This window comes from Pavona decussata, unplaced genomic scaffold (assembly GCF_977016875.1).
Source record: "Pavona decussata unplaced genomic scaffold, jaPavDecu1.1 SCAFFOLD_26, whole genome shotgun sequence".
NCBI lineage: Eukaryota > Metazoa > Cnidaria > Anthozoa > Scleractinia > Agariciidae > Pavona > Pavona decussata.
Window position 1 is genome coordinate 450056 of NW_028145449.1, and position 15173 is coordinate 465228.

The following is a 15173-nucleotide window of genomic DNA, read 5'->3' on the forward strand; positions in this document are numbered from 1 at the left end:
ACTGAAAGTGCTTGAAAATAATGACAAATTGAATTTTATTTTGGATGGGAAATAATGTGGGATTGTATCAAAGTAATTCAGCTAGGGATTGAGCGCAGATTTCAAAATCGGGGACATCCGGGGGAGCTTTTTTAAAGTTGCTATTGACCAAGGAAAACATTTCGGAGCCTAGTACAAGACAAAGTAAACTTTCTTTGAATACTCCTTGAAAACTCAGTTTTTAGTGCTTGAATACTCCTTGAATTTTATGTCCAAAAACCAGCACGGACCAGGAGTATCAAGCGATAATTCACAATATTTGATCGATGTCAACTACTGTAAAATTTCGAATATTACTCAAGGGCTTGCATTAGTTCAAAGGACTGTTCATGAGAATTATTTTTTGTGAAAGGATTGTTCTCGGAGGGATGGAATAAGCTTGATGTTGGAAGCTAATTTTGCTTTGGCGTTGAAAATGTAATATTCTAGTAGTCTTTCGTTCGCTTTCGGTAGTTAAAGAAAAATACAAACTTTGGCAAATGAGCAAACAATAAAACACTGCAGATAACGGTTCGTAGCAAAATATAATTTATTGGCAAACAATATAAATACCGTAACTACATAAATATAAACCGATAAATGTGAAATTTTCACAATTCAAAATTATATAAACTTCTCAATGTGGCGAAATAGAACACAAGCGCCAGTTTCAAATATAAATCTCAATCTCGAGGTAGAGCAGCTTTGAATTGAGTGTCGAAAGTAATGTCGCCTTTGTCATGGATATTTCTTAACTACGCTCTATGATTGGTTGTGAACAAACTTTTGCGTGAACGATCGAACATCGATCTAACTGTTTTAATATTAATCTTGATTTAATATTCCTCTAAAATCAAAAAGGTTTTACTAAATTAAATTGCGACCGTGAAGTTGAGTCTAGCGTCTTTTCGCTACTGTCACGGACTACTGTTCACCACTAAATTTTCTCCGAATCTGATTGGGACGCGGGCGATAGGGTAAATCCTGCGAAAATACCCGGATGCAAGTACACGCCAGCAAAAACACCTCCCATTTATTCTTCTAATTCAACAAAACACAGGTCACCTTCAGTTTGCTATCTTGTACTTTCATTATTCATTTTTTTGTGTGTGTATCATTCCTTATTTCGCCGTAATTGCTAAAGTGTTATTACCGGTATGCAAACACGAATCACGTGACCTGTTGGCAGGGGTTTCCCCGCACGTGGCGTCATTTACTTGTATTTGCATTCTGATTGGTTTATTGCGTTGTTTTCTTTTATGTGATTGGTTAGAATGATAACTTTGGTTTGGGTTTTAAAGACACTCAGTTGAAAACCGCTCTACATCAAGAATTGAGTCAATTTTAAGCTTAACAAGGCAATATAAAGCAGCAAGAGCTAAGACTGTGACCTTTACCTATTACGATCAAAGCACAGATCGGACCATTTTCGGAACAACTGCGACTGTAAGTAGCTGCTCAGTAGCTTTCATTTGGACTGTCAAGGTAGAACCACCTTAAGTTCGATTCTACGGCAGAATAAGTAGGGCCACAGGATAGCTTTCTGTTAATGTTTCCCGACTAGGATTGTTAACTCAAAGTGAAGGCATCTTCTACAGTATTCATCTTATGGATTAACAGGGCTCACCATATAAAGAGACATCTCATGCTGTTCCTACTTCTAGTACATGTTGACCGTTCGTTTGATTCTTGCGCATGACTTTAGGCGCACGATTTTTTCTTGTGACGCAGTCGAAGTTAGCACGGTGGCGATCACGTGACGAAGGGCTTGAAAACGCTCTTCCGCATTTCTCGCACGTATAAGGCTTGGCTCCTGTATGCATGTTGATATGAAACTTCAGTTCGTACGACTGCGCAAAAGCCTTTCCGCAGTATTCACACACGCACGGCTTTTCCTTGGTGTGCGTGCGACGCACGTGACTATCATGCGCCGCGTGCGAGGCGAATGCGCGGTCACAATGCTTGCACTTGAATGGCTTCTCTCCGCTGTGCTGACGTATGTGCGTGCGCAGTATAGAAGAGGCAGTGAAAGCCTTGACGCAGTGGGGACATTTATACGGTCTCTCACCGCTGTGCACACGCATATGCTTGTTGAGGCTGGATGATTGTGAGAAGCGTTTCCCACACACCGTGCATTCATGAGGGCGGTGTTTCTCGTGCACGTGCAGTACGTGTATTCGCAGACGATCCCGCTTGTCAAAAGAGCGGTTACACATGGTACAGGGGAACTTGCGGTCTCCTGTATCAATACAGCGCGTATATTTAAGATGGCGGTCACGGTAGTATTTGTAGGCAAACAACTTGCCACACCGTTCACATTTGTAATCCCCCGAAGTACCTAAGAAGAACAAAGACATTATAAAACAAGCACAAAAAAAGCTGGTGGTTTGAAGACACTAGAACACTTATTGTTCACAGCAAGTTGCTTGTTTGCAGAAAAAGAGTTAGTTTGAGGCAGTTTCGAGCTAACACATGTCACGACGACGCCAATTCCCGGCAATTAAATTTCATGTGTTTTGCAAGTGGAAACGCGTTGTTAGAACGCGTTTCAGTCTTTTTAGTTATGTTTTCCTCACGTGACTAATTTCAACAAATGGCGCAAATTTCCTAGCCTGACGACTACAAATCTCGTTTTCTTCTAAATTCAGGTGATTTGACTTTTCGCCAATTCTAATTTTAACGCTGAAAAGAATTATTAGAATACCAATTTTGCTTTCGAATTTTACCTGAAGATGCAAAAAGCCCTGCGTATGAGGTACACGACAAACACTGCGGACTTGTTTTGGTGGCAATGTTTTGGTGATTTCGACAGCTATATATCTGCCCATATTGTGGTAAAAAACGTTACTGAGCCAGCAAGCGCAAATTACGCGTATATTCATTTACCAAGATAAACTCTTTTCAAAACTTTCTGCCGTTTTTTTTTTTCTGTGATTTCAAACGGCGCACCGAGATTGGCTTCATTATTTCGAATATTTTACCACCCTCATCCTATCTTTTTACCACGGTAAACGTGACGTGCTTTTTTTCTGTCACTTTTTATATCTATACGTCAAATTTACCCCCGGAAAAGAGCGTTAATACACATTCAATGGAATTCCCGTGGTAAAAGGGTATTTTTTTTCACTGCAGTAAAAATGTCCGGTGTAACCGCACCCATTGTAGAACCGTCACCTTACCTGTAAACTCGGGGTCAGGCAACACTCCTTCCTTCAAACCATCGACATTAAGCCCAACAGGTATTCCCATCGATAAGGCATAACAACTTCCATACCACACCAACAGTTCTTGTCCAGCACAAATATCTTTACAACACTCATAATACAGCTGGTCTCCATCTTGAACCAAGGCCATGTTCTGCTCTTCGCTGTGCCTTGCGCAGTTAACGAACTTCATCCAGTTTTCGGGTTCGCTTTGTCCATCGATGTAGTGACTAAGACCATCATCGCTAAATACCTTGAAGGAAAGAGAACGCGAGGAATCAGTTGCATTCAAGGTGTCTCCGGTATTTTTACAAACAATATTTCAAATTAAGCATTTGTAACCAGGCTCGTTAGAAGTTATTAGCCGAGTGTAATGGAACTTTCAGCAAAATCTAATCTCTCTGGTGATGGACGGGCTATGGGCAGTAAATTTCAGTGAAAAATGCCATTCGTGAAAGTCTGGACAAGGAAAGTGCAGCCAGGGCCTCCAAGGAAGAGGAATGGATTTAGTCCCACTTCTTAATGTCCCCACCATCTCCAATTTCGACCAATACAGGGTTCGTAAACATTTTTATGTGCAAAATTAAAAAAATTTTCCGTACTTTTTCCCAACCATTTTTTTTCAGACGCAAGTTTATCACATACAAGATTGCAGTATCAGGGGGTAGGGCAGAGAGACTTCTCATCATGAGTCTACAGATTAAACATTTTTGTTAAGACGAAATTTATATGAAATTTGAAGAGATTGCACGTATCAGTTAAGCATTTATTGCCGCTTTGAAAAAAAAAAACAAACAAACAAACAAAAAACTGCAGACTTCTTTCCATTTCAGTGGAGACTTCATCTCTACTTTCCATACTTTTTCCAGGTCTGGAAAACTAGTTTGCAGATTTTCAAACTTTTTCAAGAATTCCGGACTCTGTAAGAAAATCAATCCTTTGGATAAAGTTCTCAAAAAGGCGCTACATCACTCAGATTTGATTTGTGAAAATCTGCTGCGGCAACTGAGGGTGTTTTTGGTGCTGGAAAAACCATTGTTGTTTCTACTGTATTCTGCTCACGTTTCCTTAAATCTCTTTGCTATGACGTCACTTGGTGATCGCAGTAACAAGAAGCTTCCGACTCTGCGTCAAATACCTAGAAATTCAATTATACCAGATGATCATAATATTTAGATAATCACCTCCCACAAGAAAGCCGTGTCCTCTCTGTTGCTGACGTCAGATGACGTTACTATCCTGCCCCTGTATGGACCATACCGCGTTCCCTTGGTAATGATTGATTGACTGCACAACACTGCATAATGGGTTCCTGAATTGAGTGTGGCTCCAATGAGCTGAAGATTGTCAGGGACCTGGGATGGAAGCTCGACTTTGAACGGGACAGCCGGTCCGCATATGAACCACACTGTTGGGGTGTTTGACGGTTTATCTGATGAGAGAAGAAAATGGAATTTATTACCTTATTTAGACGGATTATTATGACTTACTTTAACTAATATCTGAATTATTAATTACTTAATTCCCAAGCAGTAGTTAGATTGAGGTTAGAATTTAAACTTCTCAAAAAGAAAAAAATTATGTTATTCAAGTGACTTCATCTCTAAACGGCCGTATGACTTGAGTGGAAGCGAAGGTAATTCTAACTTTAGAGTGTTTGACCAAAGTCATGAAGTGTAACCATTCAAATGAAAGCTACTGAGTAGTACTTTCCCGTGGTGCTGTTTTTTATGCTGTATGAGGTGGTTCTAGCTAATTGTTAAGTCTGGATGCAATCCTAAAGTGTGACCATTCAAATGAAAGCTACTGAAAGAATATCTGGATGAAATCCTAAAGTGTGACCATTCAAATAAAAGCTACTGAGCAGTACTTTGCTGTGGTGCTGTTTATTATGCTGTACAAGGTAGTTTTAACTTTTTGAGTCTGGATGAAATCCTAAAGCGTGGCCATTCAAATGAAAGCTACTGAGCAGTACTTTCCTGTGGTGCTGTTTACTATGCTGTACAAGGTGGTTTTAACTTTTGAGTGTGTCGATGAAAATCCTAGATGTGACCATTCAAATGAAAGCTACTGAGCATTACTTTCCTGTGGTGCTGTTTATTATGATGTACAAGGTGGCTCTACCTTTTGAGTTTGGATGAAATCCTAAAGCGTGGCATTCAAATGAAAGCTATTGAGCAGTACTTTCCTGTGGTACCGTTTATTATGCTGTACAAGGTGGCTCTAACATTTGAGTCTGTGGATGAAATCCTAAAGTGTGACCATTCAAACAAAAGCTACTAAGCAGTACTTTCTTCTGATGCCGTTTGTTATGGCGTGTTAACTTTTGAATCTGTGAGCAAAAGCCCATATTACATGGAAATTACCGAGCAGTACTTTCCTGTGCTACTTGCTGTACGAGGGGATTCAGTTTATTGCGCTGTAGAGAATGTGTCTAACACACAAAAAGATTCTAGTGCATGTTGTATATATTTTAATGTTGTCAGTTAGGGTCGAAGTGAATTCAATTAAAAGAACCACACAGTCCTGAATTTTAAAACTTTGCTGAAGACGGCAGTAAAAAATACTTCGGTTCTGTAAATGATTGCGCACTCTCAGAGAGAAGAACAGTTTATGCATATTTTTGAGAAAATCTTGTTTAATTTTCTCGTCCAAAGTCGATAGTGATCATGTACTCCCGAGTGAACTTTATCTTCATTTTAAGAGTTCAAGCGATCGATACATGCAATTCTACTGCTCTTGTAATTACCGGTATTATGGTTACATTTCACCGATAAGTGGAGTTAATTGTTAGTCTCATTCTGTGCCTTGAAAATTGAAGTCATTGTAACATTGACTTAAACTAGACCTTGGCCGTCAAGATGATTCATTAGTCTGAAGAAAAGGCAATCAGCTCCTTTTTTGAACGCTTGTACACTCAAAGAATCTAAGCCGGTCAACCAATTTGCTAAACTGAGGAACAATTTATTTAAACTCTTATTAAATCTGGATACAGGATGTTTGATCGGTCTTTCACTGTAATGCGATTGTTGTATGATCGTGATGTTATCCTAACATAAAATTTCGTGTAAAATCGACCACTTGAACCAGAACAGTTGGAACAACCTTGTTTTTTGAGGAACAGAAAGCATTTTCATATTTCTTTCTACTTCAAAGTTCGAAACAACATGGTTTTATAAATTTACAGTCTGTTGATAAAATCCTCACGCCAGTGAAAGTTTAAACAGAAGCCTAGCTTACAGCCCTTTGCTATGGAACTGTTCATTTTCCAGTTCTTTAGAAAATAATAATTCAAGGCCTTTTTCTCTGTTCGAGAGTATGGCTAGCACTACATGTCTTGAAAGGCGGGCTTCTGTAACAACATGAAAGAGCAAAATTTTGAATGCGGCAGCAGGCTAAAAGCACAGTACAAATATCATTGAAACTTAAAAGACAGTTGCGCACATTTTCAAAAGAAAACTGATTAGTACGTTGGGGCCGGAAACGCAATTTTGTGACAAGAAAATACTAATGTTATAGAGTAATATCCGTTGGTAATTAAGGCTGGTTTCCATATGATCGCAGATCGCAATAAGGTCTGCGATCGTCTGCGATCCTGCGATCGTGATCGCAGACGATCGCAGAAGATAGAACCATGTTCTATCTAAAGGCTGGTTTCCATATGATCGCGGATCGCAGATCGCAGATCGCAGATCGCAATAAGGTCTGCGATCGTCTGCGATCATATGGAAACCAGCCTTTAGTATATCGTTTTGTATGCGCGCATGCACCACTGCTCTAAAAATTTGCGTGAAAAAGTGTCACTCAATTTTTCTCTTCCCAAACCTCAATTTTGATGTAAATGTTTCATTAGCTCTCTTTTTTTTGTTAAAATGGCAGGCTTTAGGCTTCACAAATCATTGAGGATAAAAAAAGATGGAAAAGTCCGGAACTTTAGGAATTTGAATTAAATTTTGGTTACAATAATAAATAAAGAAGTCTTAAGACCATTGTTACCCCCACAGTCGCGCAAAGTTCCTGAGCAATGCCGAAAAAAAAAATCGTATTTCTTACTGAAACTTATCAAACAGAGCACAATAAACTTGGCAAGTTTATTTCCTGATCTCTGTACGTACTAGAAGAGTTGTTTTTAAGATAAAACCCGCTACAAAGAAAAGGTGATGTAAATGACTGCGATGTTACTTTATCTTTCTAGCTCAGCTCATCAAAAGTGAGATGCTTTTTTCGCCAAAGTACTCTTCCATTTGCAAAACGCAATATAGTTAAGCACACTCGTTACATTAAAAACGTTCTTTTACTTTTTAATTTACAGAAATTGTGTTAGTTTGTCTAATTTTCGGCTCCCAAGCAACTAGCTCTTTGCAAGAGAATGTTTCTCATAAAGCAAGCAGAAAGCTTTACATCTTTTCTGTGTGTTTCCCGGGGGAGTAAAACTACGCCAAAAATTTCATAGAACAACCGCAGCTATACAATAGCTCGTTATGCAGCTTTGCATCTTTTTCGATCTCTGATTAACTATTGTGAGTCGCTAAGCAAAGCGTAGAGCATAGCAGTAATTACAACATAAAAACAAAAGAAAATCAACACACCCGAATACAAAGACGGGTACAAGTTACCTAACTATCAGTTGAGCTGGCTAACAATGAACTTTCTAAGAACTACATTAATCCCTAAGGAAAAAAAGGACCACGTAAATAAACAAAATCCAAACTTAAATTTCACCAGGAGTAGACTAAAACAAATATTACCTTGAAAGCGCCGGTTAACCCCGAGCTCACCATCTTTGGAAGTGAAGTGTCCGAAGAGAGAGAAGTCCAAATCTTCGGTTGTAAATTCCCAAGTGGTCGCGGCAGAGTTGTGTTCAGCATTATCGATTTGTTTCGGAGCTATCTTGTGCATTTTAACTTGACCCACGACCTAAATAAATAATAAGCGCAAATAAAGACGTGCTTATACAATGTAAATATTGCAATTTATGTTTCCCAGTGTTCAGATCTTGTCGAGTAACACTTTTGCCTTTGTCAACACCGGTCCTTGAATCAAAGCGCAGTAATTTGCATTCCACGTTATTACATTACCTTGCCGCCAAGGAGTAAAATAAAAACCCTGAAGATTTAAACGACACTGCTACCAAAAATACCCAAGAAGGTCTCGCCATATGTTTATTATTTAACAAACACAGGAGTTTAAAGTTCGCGTTAGAGCTCTCCTTATCGCGTACTGTAATATGTGTTTGGTCGCTGCCGAGTTGTGAAAATTTTGCGACCAAGCTCACAATATTCATTCACGCTTTGTAAACTGCGATAAGAAACGCTTTTAAGATAGTTATCCGAATTCAGGCCTCACTCAAGCCAGCGATAAGAATTATCGAGCCAAAATGTCGCAAAAAAACGCTTGTTTCAAATTGAGTTTGTACGGTTCAATTCATACGTGAGCATTTTATCCGACTTGTAAACAAGATTAATTCGTGTTCTGGTTTCACTTTCCAGGAAACAGAACGCTACAAAATGTACCAAGAAAACAAGGCGAATTTAAAGACGAAATTCAAAATCGCTAACAATTATCGGCTGTTCTTACCTGGACGGCGTTTCAAGGTACGTAGTTCAAATACCGTGTTTATCGCACGACTCGTCTCTAACTGTGATATCCATTCACGCGTTCGCTAAATGCACCTGGGCTTCACGCGCGCCAATTTATACGGCTTCTGCGCATGTGCAAAGCGCTAAAACGTGCTCATGACGCACTTTTGTTTTTTCGATGTTTACTTCAATAGCGCAACTGTAATTCAGCGTCGTTTTGTTTTGCAAATTGTGCGTTTTGTTGTTTAAAGTGCCTACGTTTTGCTGAATTTATAATTTCAATTGCGCTGACAATGTAAGTGAATTCCTTGGAAAACGTTAACTTGCCGCTTGAAATCGTAGTTAATCAGCCGAACAACTGCATATTCAATCAACCTTAGAAGCATTCCTTTTTCAAATTTTCGTTTCCAACTTTTTTAAAATCTGATTTTACTAGAAATTTATATTTATTCGAGAGGCGAATGGAGTAAAAATCACATAGGGATCGAATCCTTTCTGTGCCTAGCTAGCGTTGCCGGTTATTCGATGTGAATAAGTGCAGCTTTAAAAACTAAGGGAATATTTTGTTACAAAGCAAAGGTTGCCCAACAGGCCAAGACTGCTAGAGCTGGTACAGATTTTAACTGGTTCATTTTATATTGTACGGTACGTGAATGCATTTTAGTGGACTGAAAGCCGGAATAAAATGAAATATTATGACTGAGAAACGTGTTCTGGGCGCTTGTTTATGTTCCTATCTGTCTAATTTCTCTTGGTAACGTGTTCCAGTCTGTTGTTCTTCTAACGATAAAAGCTAGTTGGAGCGAATTACAACCCTGTGTTAACATATAAAAGCCTAATTTTAAAACCTACTTTTTTTCGAAAGTTCTGGTGTGATCCTCTCGACCACCCCCTCCATGAAAGTTGTCGGACAGAAATGCTTTTTTGTAATCTTCTGCCGGTTTTATCTGTGCTTAATCTTATTTCGTACAACGTGCAACGAAGAAATAATGTGGTTTATTCAAAATTTAGAGTTCAGCAAAATAAAGTACGGTAGAAGGAGTCGGCAAACTTGGGAATGTTTCCCAGGGGAGTTTCTTCTCCCCAGGGATAAATAAACAAAACGGGCGGAAATTTGTGACTCATCTCAAAAGCTCGGGGATCAAAATTCAATCACGTCCGTAGCATAGAGATAAGAGCCATTTCCAATGGTCTATTTCTAGCAATTGCAACCCACTTTTTGTTAAATAACTGTTAACTGACAAAGGGCGTTTGGTTCAGAAATTGAAATAATTTCAGTAAAGAGCAATTCATGGAAGTGTAACAAAATCCCAATGCAGGGAAATTAGAACAAGTGAAAAATCACCGGCTTGGGTTTTGTGTATATAATATTTGAGACGATTTTTAATCAAGCGACTTTTATTTTTATTCAGAGATAATTCTAGGCTATTTTAAAAACTAAGGAGGATTTAATTCCACTTTGGCGCAAATTTCACGTGGGTATAGAAGTAAATTTAGCTGGCTTTACGTACGGAAATAAAACAAGGGTTGATTCCATTGTCGCCTACAGCGGTAAATTTAGCTGGCTTTACGTACGGAAATAGAATAAAGGAGGATTCCATTGTCGCCAAAATTTTACGTGCGTACAGACGTAAATTTAGCTGGCTTTAAGAATCATGTGCGTACCGCGTGCGTAAACATAAAATCAGCGCTCAACTTTTTACGCTTACGTAAGCCGTTCATGAAACGTCCCTTCTTATTTTGTTTACGTGCGTATAACCAGCCCAATGTACACCCATACGCTCGTAAAATTCACGCCACAGTGGAAATCTACCCTAAGGGTAGGACGATATGTCGATACTAAATATTCGATATCATCGACATTGAGGCTTTTACGAAAAATATCGATACACTCTAGATACCTTTCGATACTTCTCACGTGATCTCTCGGTTTTTCAAATAAGTGTAAGTTTTGAAATCAGTATTTTCCTGCTTTCTGCGAAAAATCATTTCTTCTGCCAATCTATGTACTACTGATACTTCATTCTAATGGAGTATTGCAGTGGCAACTCACTACTTGTAATGGACGAAGCGTCGACAATAGCGATACGGATATCGACCAAATATCGGTCGAATGTCGGCAAATATCGTCCTCGTATGTATCGGATCGATTTGAAAAACGTCTATCACCAACAGATTTGGAAGATGACATTTTCTGTAAGAAACAAGGGATTTGGATAATTATTATTAGTAATGAAAAGCTTGTTGGTCTAAGCTGGGTGACCAGTACTGATTTGTGGAGTAGAAGGGCTGCCAAACGGATTAAAGCTGTAATGAGAGCGCTAATCTACGGGGCGAAAACAGCGACGAGTCGCGATCGATCGAGACGAGTTGAGTGGGCTTTGTTCGCCGCTTAATTTTAACTGGGGAAAAAGATTTCGCGTTTGAAAGTAAAGTGCAGTTACGAGCCGATATTTTGATTGTGGCAATGACATAACAAAATCTTCCGACCGTTAATAGTAATTTTATTTTTTTATAATTGAAACTATTCAGAGAAAACCTAGCTTAAATGCTATATCTTTTTCTTTACAATATTTGCACCTTCAAAAGCTAAATATGTTTGCAAATTAACTTTTTTATATTCAGAATGTCTGATTTAATTTCTCCTTTGTACCGTCCATGGCAATTATTTTTTAATCAGTAGGTTGATCTTGTTTCCTGGCGAATTTTCTTCCATGCTTGGAAAAAAGGGCTTCCCGTTTTCTAAAACCACAAAAGGCAGTCTTTTTCGTGTCGATTACTGGATCAAAAAGGGAAATCCTCCTCTCTGTTTTGAAAAACAATAAATATATCTGAATACATTTGACGATGTCAGTGATCTGAAGAACAATTAATTCAACATCTCGTGACCGGTTTGGGCGAAGCCTCTGTAATAACCTGTTGAACAGAATTCGTCAGCTTTTCTCAGAGTTGGCGGGGGAATTTTAACCCGGATAACTCAAAATCTTCGTTACTTTAAGAACAGCTTTCTCTTGGCCTAAGTCTAATTGTTTTCTTTCTACGCAGAAAAGTGTTACAGCTCGGCCTATTTGCTAACGCATTCCACAAGGCATTATGTGGTTGCTAGACACTCAAACACCTACTATGGTGAATGAATAGGACAATATATCCGAAACAAAACGAAAATATTATTGCCTCGTGAAAAGAGTAGGTAAAAGATCCCACACATGTTTCTTTTGTTGTCGATTTAAAGCGCGGTCATTTTGAACAAATGGTGAAAATGCGTCAAAAAATTGTGACATTGATACACAGAGCGTATATACCGGGCATAAAATGAACTGGGAACCTTTAAAGAGCTCACTCAGGAGAGAAAAATACATCTAATTTTTGTCTAGATAATACTGAAGCTAAACTATATGAAAAAGAAATCGAAGAAAGCTTACCTTGTGCTTGAACAGCGCCTTCTTTCTGTCAGTAGAATGTGGAGTAACTAAGGCTTCAGAATATTTTATGGGTGAAATTAACGCCTCTTTGTCGAGTCAGTCCAGTGAAATCAATGACTCACTCGCCCCAAGTTTCATTGGTTAAATTGGCGCGCGGTATAGAAAATGTGTTTCTATTTTTCTGCTCTGTTCGGCTCCAGATAAATTTAATTGTGCATTCTGATTGGCCATACATTGTAGCTTTCTAATCTGTTCGCTCATCCCTCATAATGTGGCAATCAAATCACGTCCGATGTAATTCGAGTCACGGGGAAAAAGTTAGAAAAAAGTCAATAGTCTGGTCGATAAACACTGAGACAAACAAATAAACCAGCTACTTGGAGAGAAGAACACCCTACAAATGAAATCTTTGAGTCTCGTCTCAAGATTCCATCTTTATCTGCAACTTGAAATGAATTGAGGCCAGTGAGATGCGCCAGATGTACCTTACTACAGCTTAAATATTTCAAATAACGTTTTCTCGGTAAAGGAAAAGTTCTGAATAGAGGCTTGTACGAAAGCAGCACCCGAAAAAATGAAACATATACGTGTTATTTCCCTTATCGCGAACTAAATCTACCAAACATAGATAAACTGATTGAAACTCAGCGCAAAGAGACAGATCTCAGTCAAAACAATATGTAAACACGGCCCGTTTTTTGTAATTCAAACTATCTCTTAGCAACATATAGGTACCAAGCATAAGCTCTGTGCAAGGTTGTATGCCAACGGTGCAAGCTCAACGGGAACACCAAGGAAAGTGCTACTCGTAAAGTACTGATTCACGTTCTTTTCCGCTACTTTGCGATTCTTCCCACTCTTTCGATTTGCTTAATTAGTGGGGCAAAATTATATGTCAGGGAGTATTGGGGTCGCCGCAGAAGGGAGGATTCCATTAGCAAGGGGTCGCTTCTACTCCCTCGCATTTTAGAATCCGAAATGGTACCGACAGTTAAAATTAGACCCACCCTAGACATTAAAATTTAAAGGGGGAAAAAATAGATGATAAGAAAGCGGGGTGAAAGTTAAACCGAAAAGGCTGAATTAGTAGCGGAGGCGGTAGGAATTAAAATCTCAGCAGACGCCGAATTCGTAGCAGAAATTACAGCGCAGAAATATTGTTTTCTTTCGGAAATCGACGAAAATGAGGTTGGCCACTTCTGGGATGGCACAATTCATTTACTTTCTTACAATCTTAGGTTTAACGTATGCGAAAGGGATAATACCCTTTCACAAGCCAACTTTTACCTGAGAAGGAGGTTCCCCTCCGGACGGAATCCACTCCCCCCCCCCCCCCCCTATTTCCCTCAGTACTCATTAATGAGTAATGTCCTCCCTCTCCCCCGCCAGGTGGGAGCTTTTAAGAATTAAAATTCGTTGGGATGAAGTTCAAGACAGATAGGTAGATGATCAAGATCACACATTGCAACCGTACGATAAAGAACTAGCTGAATTGTGTACAATTTATAAGTTAAGCTATGATATTAAAAAGTTAAAATCACCACGTATGTAATATACATAAAGCTGGGGGGAGGGGGGGGGGGGGGCCTTCATCCTATTATTTTCAATTGCTATGAATGAAACTGTTCTTTACTGTTCTACTTGTCTTCCAAGTAGGGCTTATAAACGGATATTTACTCCTTAAGTTCACTATGAATTCGTTGTGCTTTGGGAGTAGCCGGTGTTTCCGTCATTTCATTAAACAACGTAGATCATGATTTCAACTTACCTCTACGACAATCTAGGAAAATTAAACTGCAAACTCTCATCACGTCAGGGTAGTTGGCGAATGGGAACATTACCCCAGCCGGAAAGCTCGTTTCTGCAACCTTTCTAAAGGGCGATTTACACGGTACGACTTTGTCGCATGCGACAAGCTTACGACAGGCCCACGACACGAATTGGCTCGTGTAAAATCAAACCTACAACTCGCTTACGACTGTCGTGTGCGTCACAATAAATATCGTAGTATTTTAAAACATGTTTTAAAATTCTTCGACAATCGTAGGTATGGGCAATGTTGAATGACGGGAGTTGTGTGCGACTTTTTGCATGACGCAAGGGTTAAGGGCAGCGCGCACCTCCATGTTCAGTCATTTTCATATTGTAGTTTTACTACAACGTTCACAGACGCTGTTTAATCAATGCGACGCTCTCGTTACCTTCGTCGTCGGATGCTTTCGGAAATAACCTCGTTCCCAGGGTGTTCTCGAAAGTGGCGGTCGGCCGTTTTGAATCATAACAAGGTATATGTTCGGTACCAAAACAAGACCTCGGGATCCCGTAAATCATCGGGACGTCAAATAACTCGGAGCATTCCATCTGGTTTCTGTTTCGCTTGGGACGTCAATGTTAACCATAAAAGTGCCCAGAACCTGGTTACCTGGGCCCCATGGTACATACTCGTCAGATCCAAAACTGAAAAAAGCGAATCTGTTCGACGTAGGATCGAATTTGGATGGAAAAGGGACAAATTTTCCGCTGAAATAAGGGGCCAGTTCAATAAAACTTTCACACTTATAACTATGTGGGCCCGTAACTACAATGTAAACTCGTCTTGAAAACGAGTTCAATAGTTCAAAGCCTGGTTACTATGCAATGAAACATAACCAAACTTTGTAAACTTACTAATTTTTATGTGATCTTTCTGGCGATGGGGTACAAGGTGTAACTAGGGCTCAGTTCCTTTATTCAATCGTAAGTGTTCCTCTTGGTCCCCTCCAAAGGGCCTCCAAAGGGAATGGGGTTTTAAAAGAAGGGACCATCATTGTGGCTTGTATTTTTCAATTTTCATTGTACCTTTGCAATTCTCAGGACAGTTCAGCTTTTTGAGCTGCAAAGTTTAGAAATAAACTTATACGAGTTCAACATTTTCTGTGTTTCAGAATGAAAAGGAACCGATCTAAAACTAA

General features: G+C 39.3%; 1 protein-coding gene across 5 annotated transcripts; it reads right to left on the reverse strand.

Moving 5' to 3' along the window:
• Nucleotides 1–550: 550 nt before the first annotated feature.
• Nucleotides 551–14359, reverse strand: LOC146485365 (PR domain zinc finger protein 14-like). Of its 5 annotated transcripts, XM_085103323.1 has the most exons (6): nucleotides 13991–14359; nucleotides 12223–12247; nucleotides 7970–8138; nucleotides 4406–4653; nucleotides 3198–3474; nucleotides 551–2356 (listed from the first exon to the last, which is right to left on the reverse strand). In XM_085103323.1, the coding sequence occupies exons 3-6, from the start codon at nucleotides 8118–8120 to the stop codon at nucleotides 1662–1664; spliced, it is 1371 nt and encodes a 456-aa protein (XP_084959449.1). In that variant the 5' UTR covers nucleotides 8121–8138; nucleotides 12223–12247; nucleotides 13991–14359; the 3' UTR covers nucleotides 551–1661. The 5 variants fall into 5 exon arrangements, with proteins under 5 accessions (XP_084959449.1, XP_084959446.1, XP_084959448.1 ...); XM_085103320.1 differs by lacking the exon at nucleotides 12223–12247; XM_085103322.1 differs by lacking the exon at nucleotides 13991–14359 and having other exon boundaries at nucleotides 12223–13511.
• Between the last annotated feature and the right edge of the window lie 814 nt (nucleotides 14360–15173).

What these genes read in the sequence shown, in the direction of transcription:
- LOC146485365 (XM_085103320.1), bottom strand. Translation starts at nt 8,120, where the DNA reads ATGCACAAGATAGCTCCGAAACAAATCGATAATGCTGAACACAACTCT. An exon ending in GGTTAACCGGCGCTTTCAAG is followed by an intron (nt 4,654 to 7,969) that starts GTAATATTTGTT and finishes TTCTCTCATCAG; the next exon opens with ATAAACCGTCAAACACCCCA. An exon ending in GCCTGACCCCGAGTTTACAG is followed by an intron (nt 2,357 to 3,197) that starts GTAAGGTGACGG and finishes TGTTCTTCTTAG; the next exon opens with GTACTTCGGGGGATTACAAA.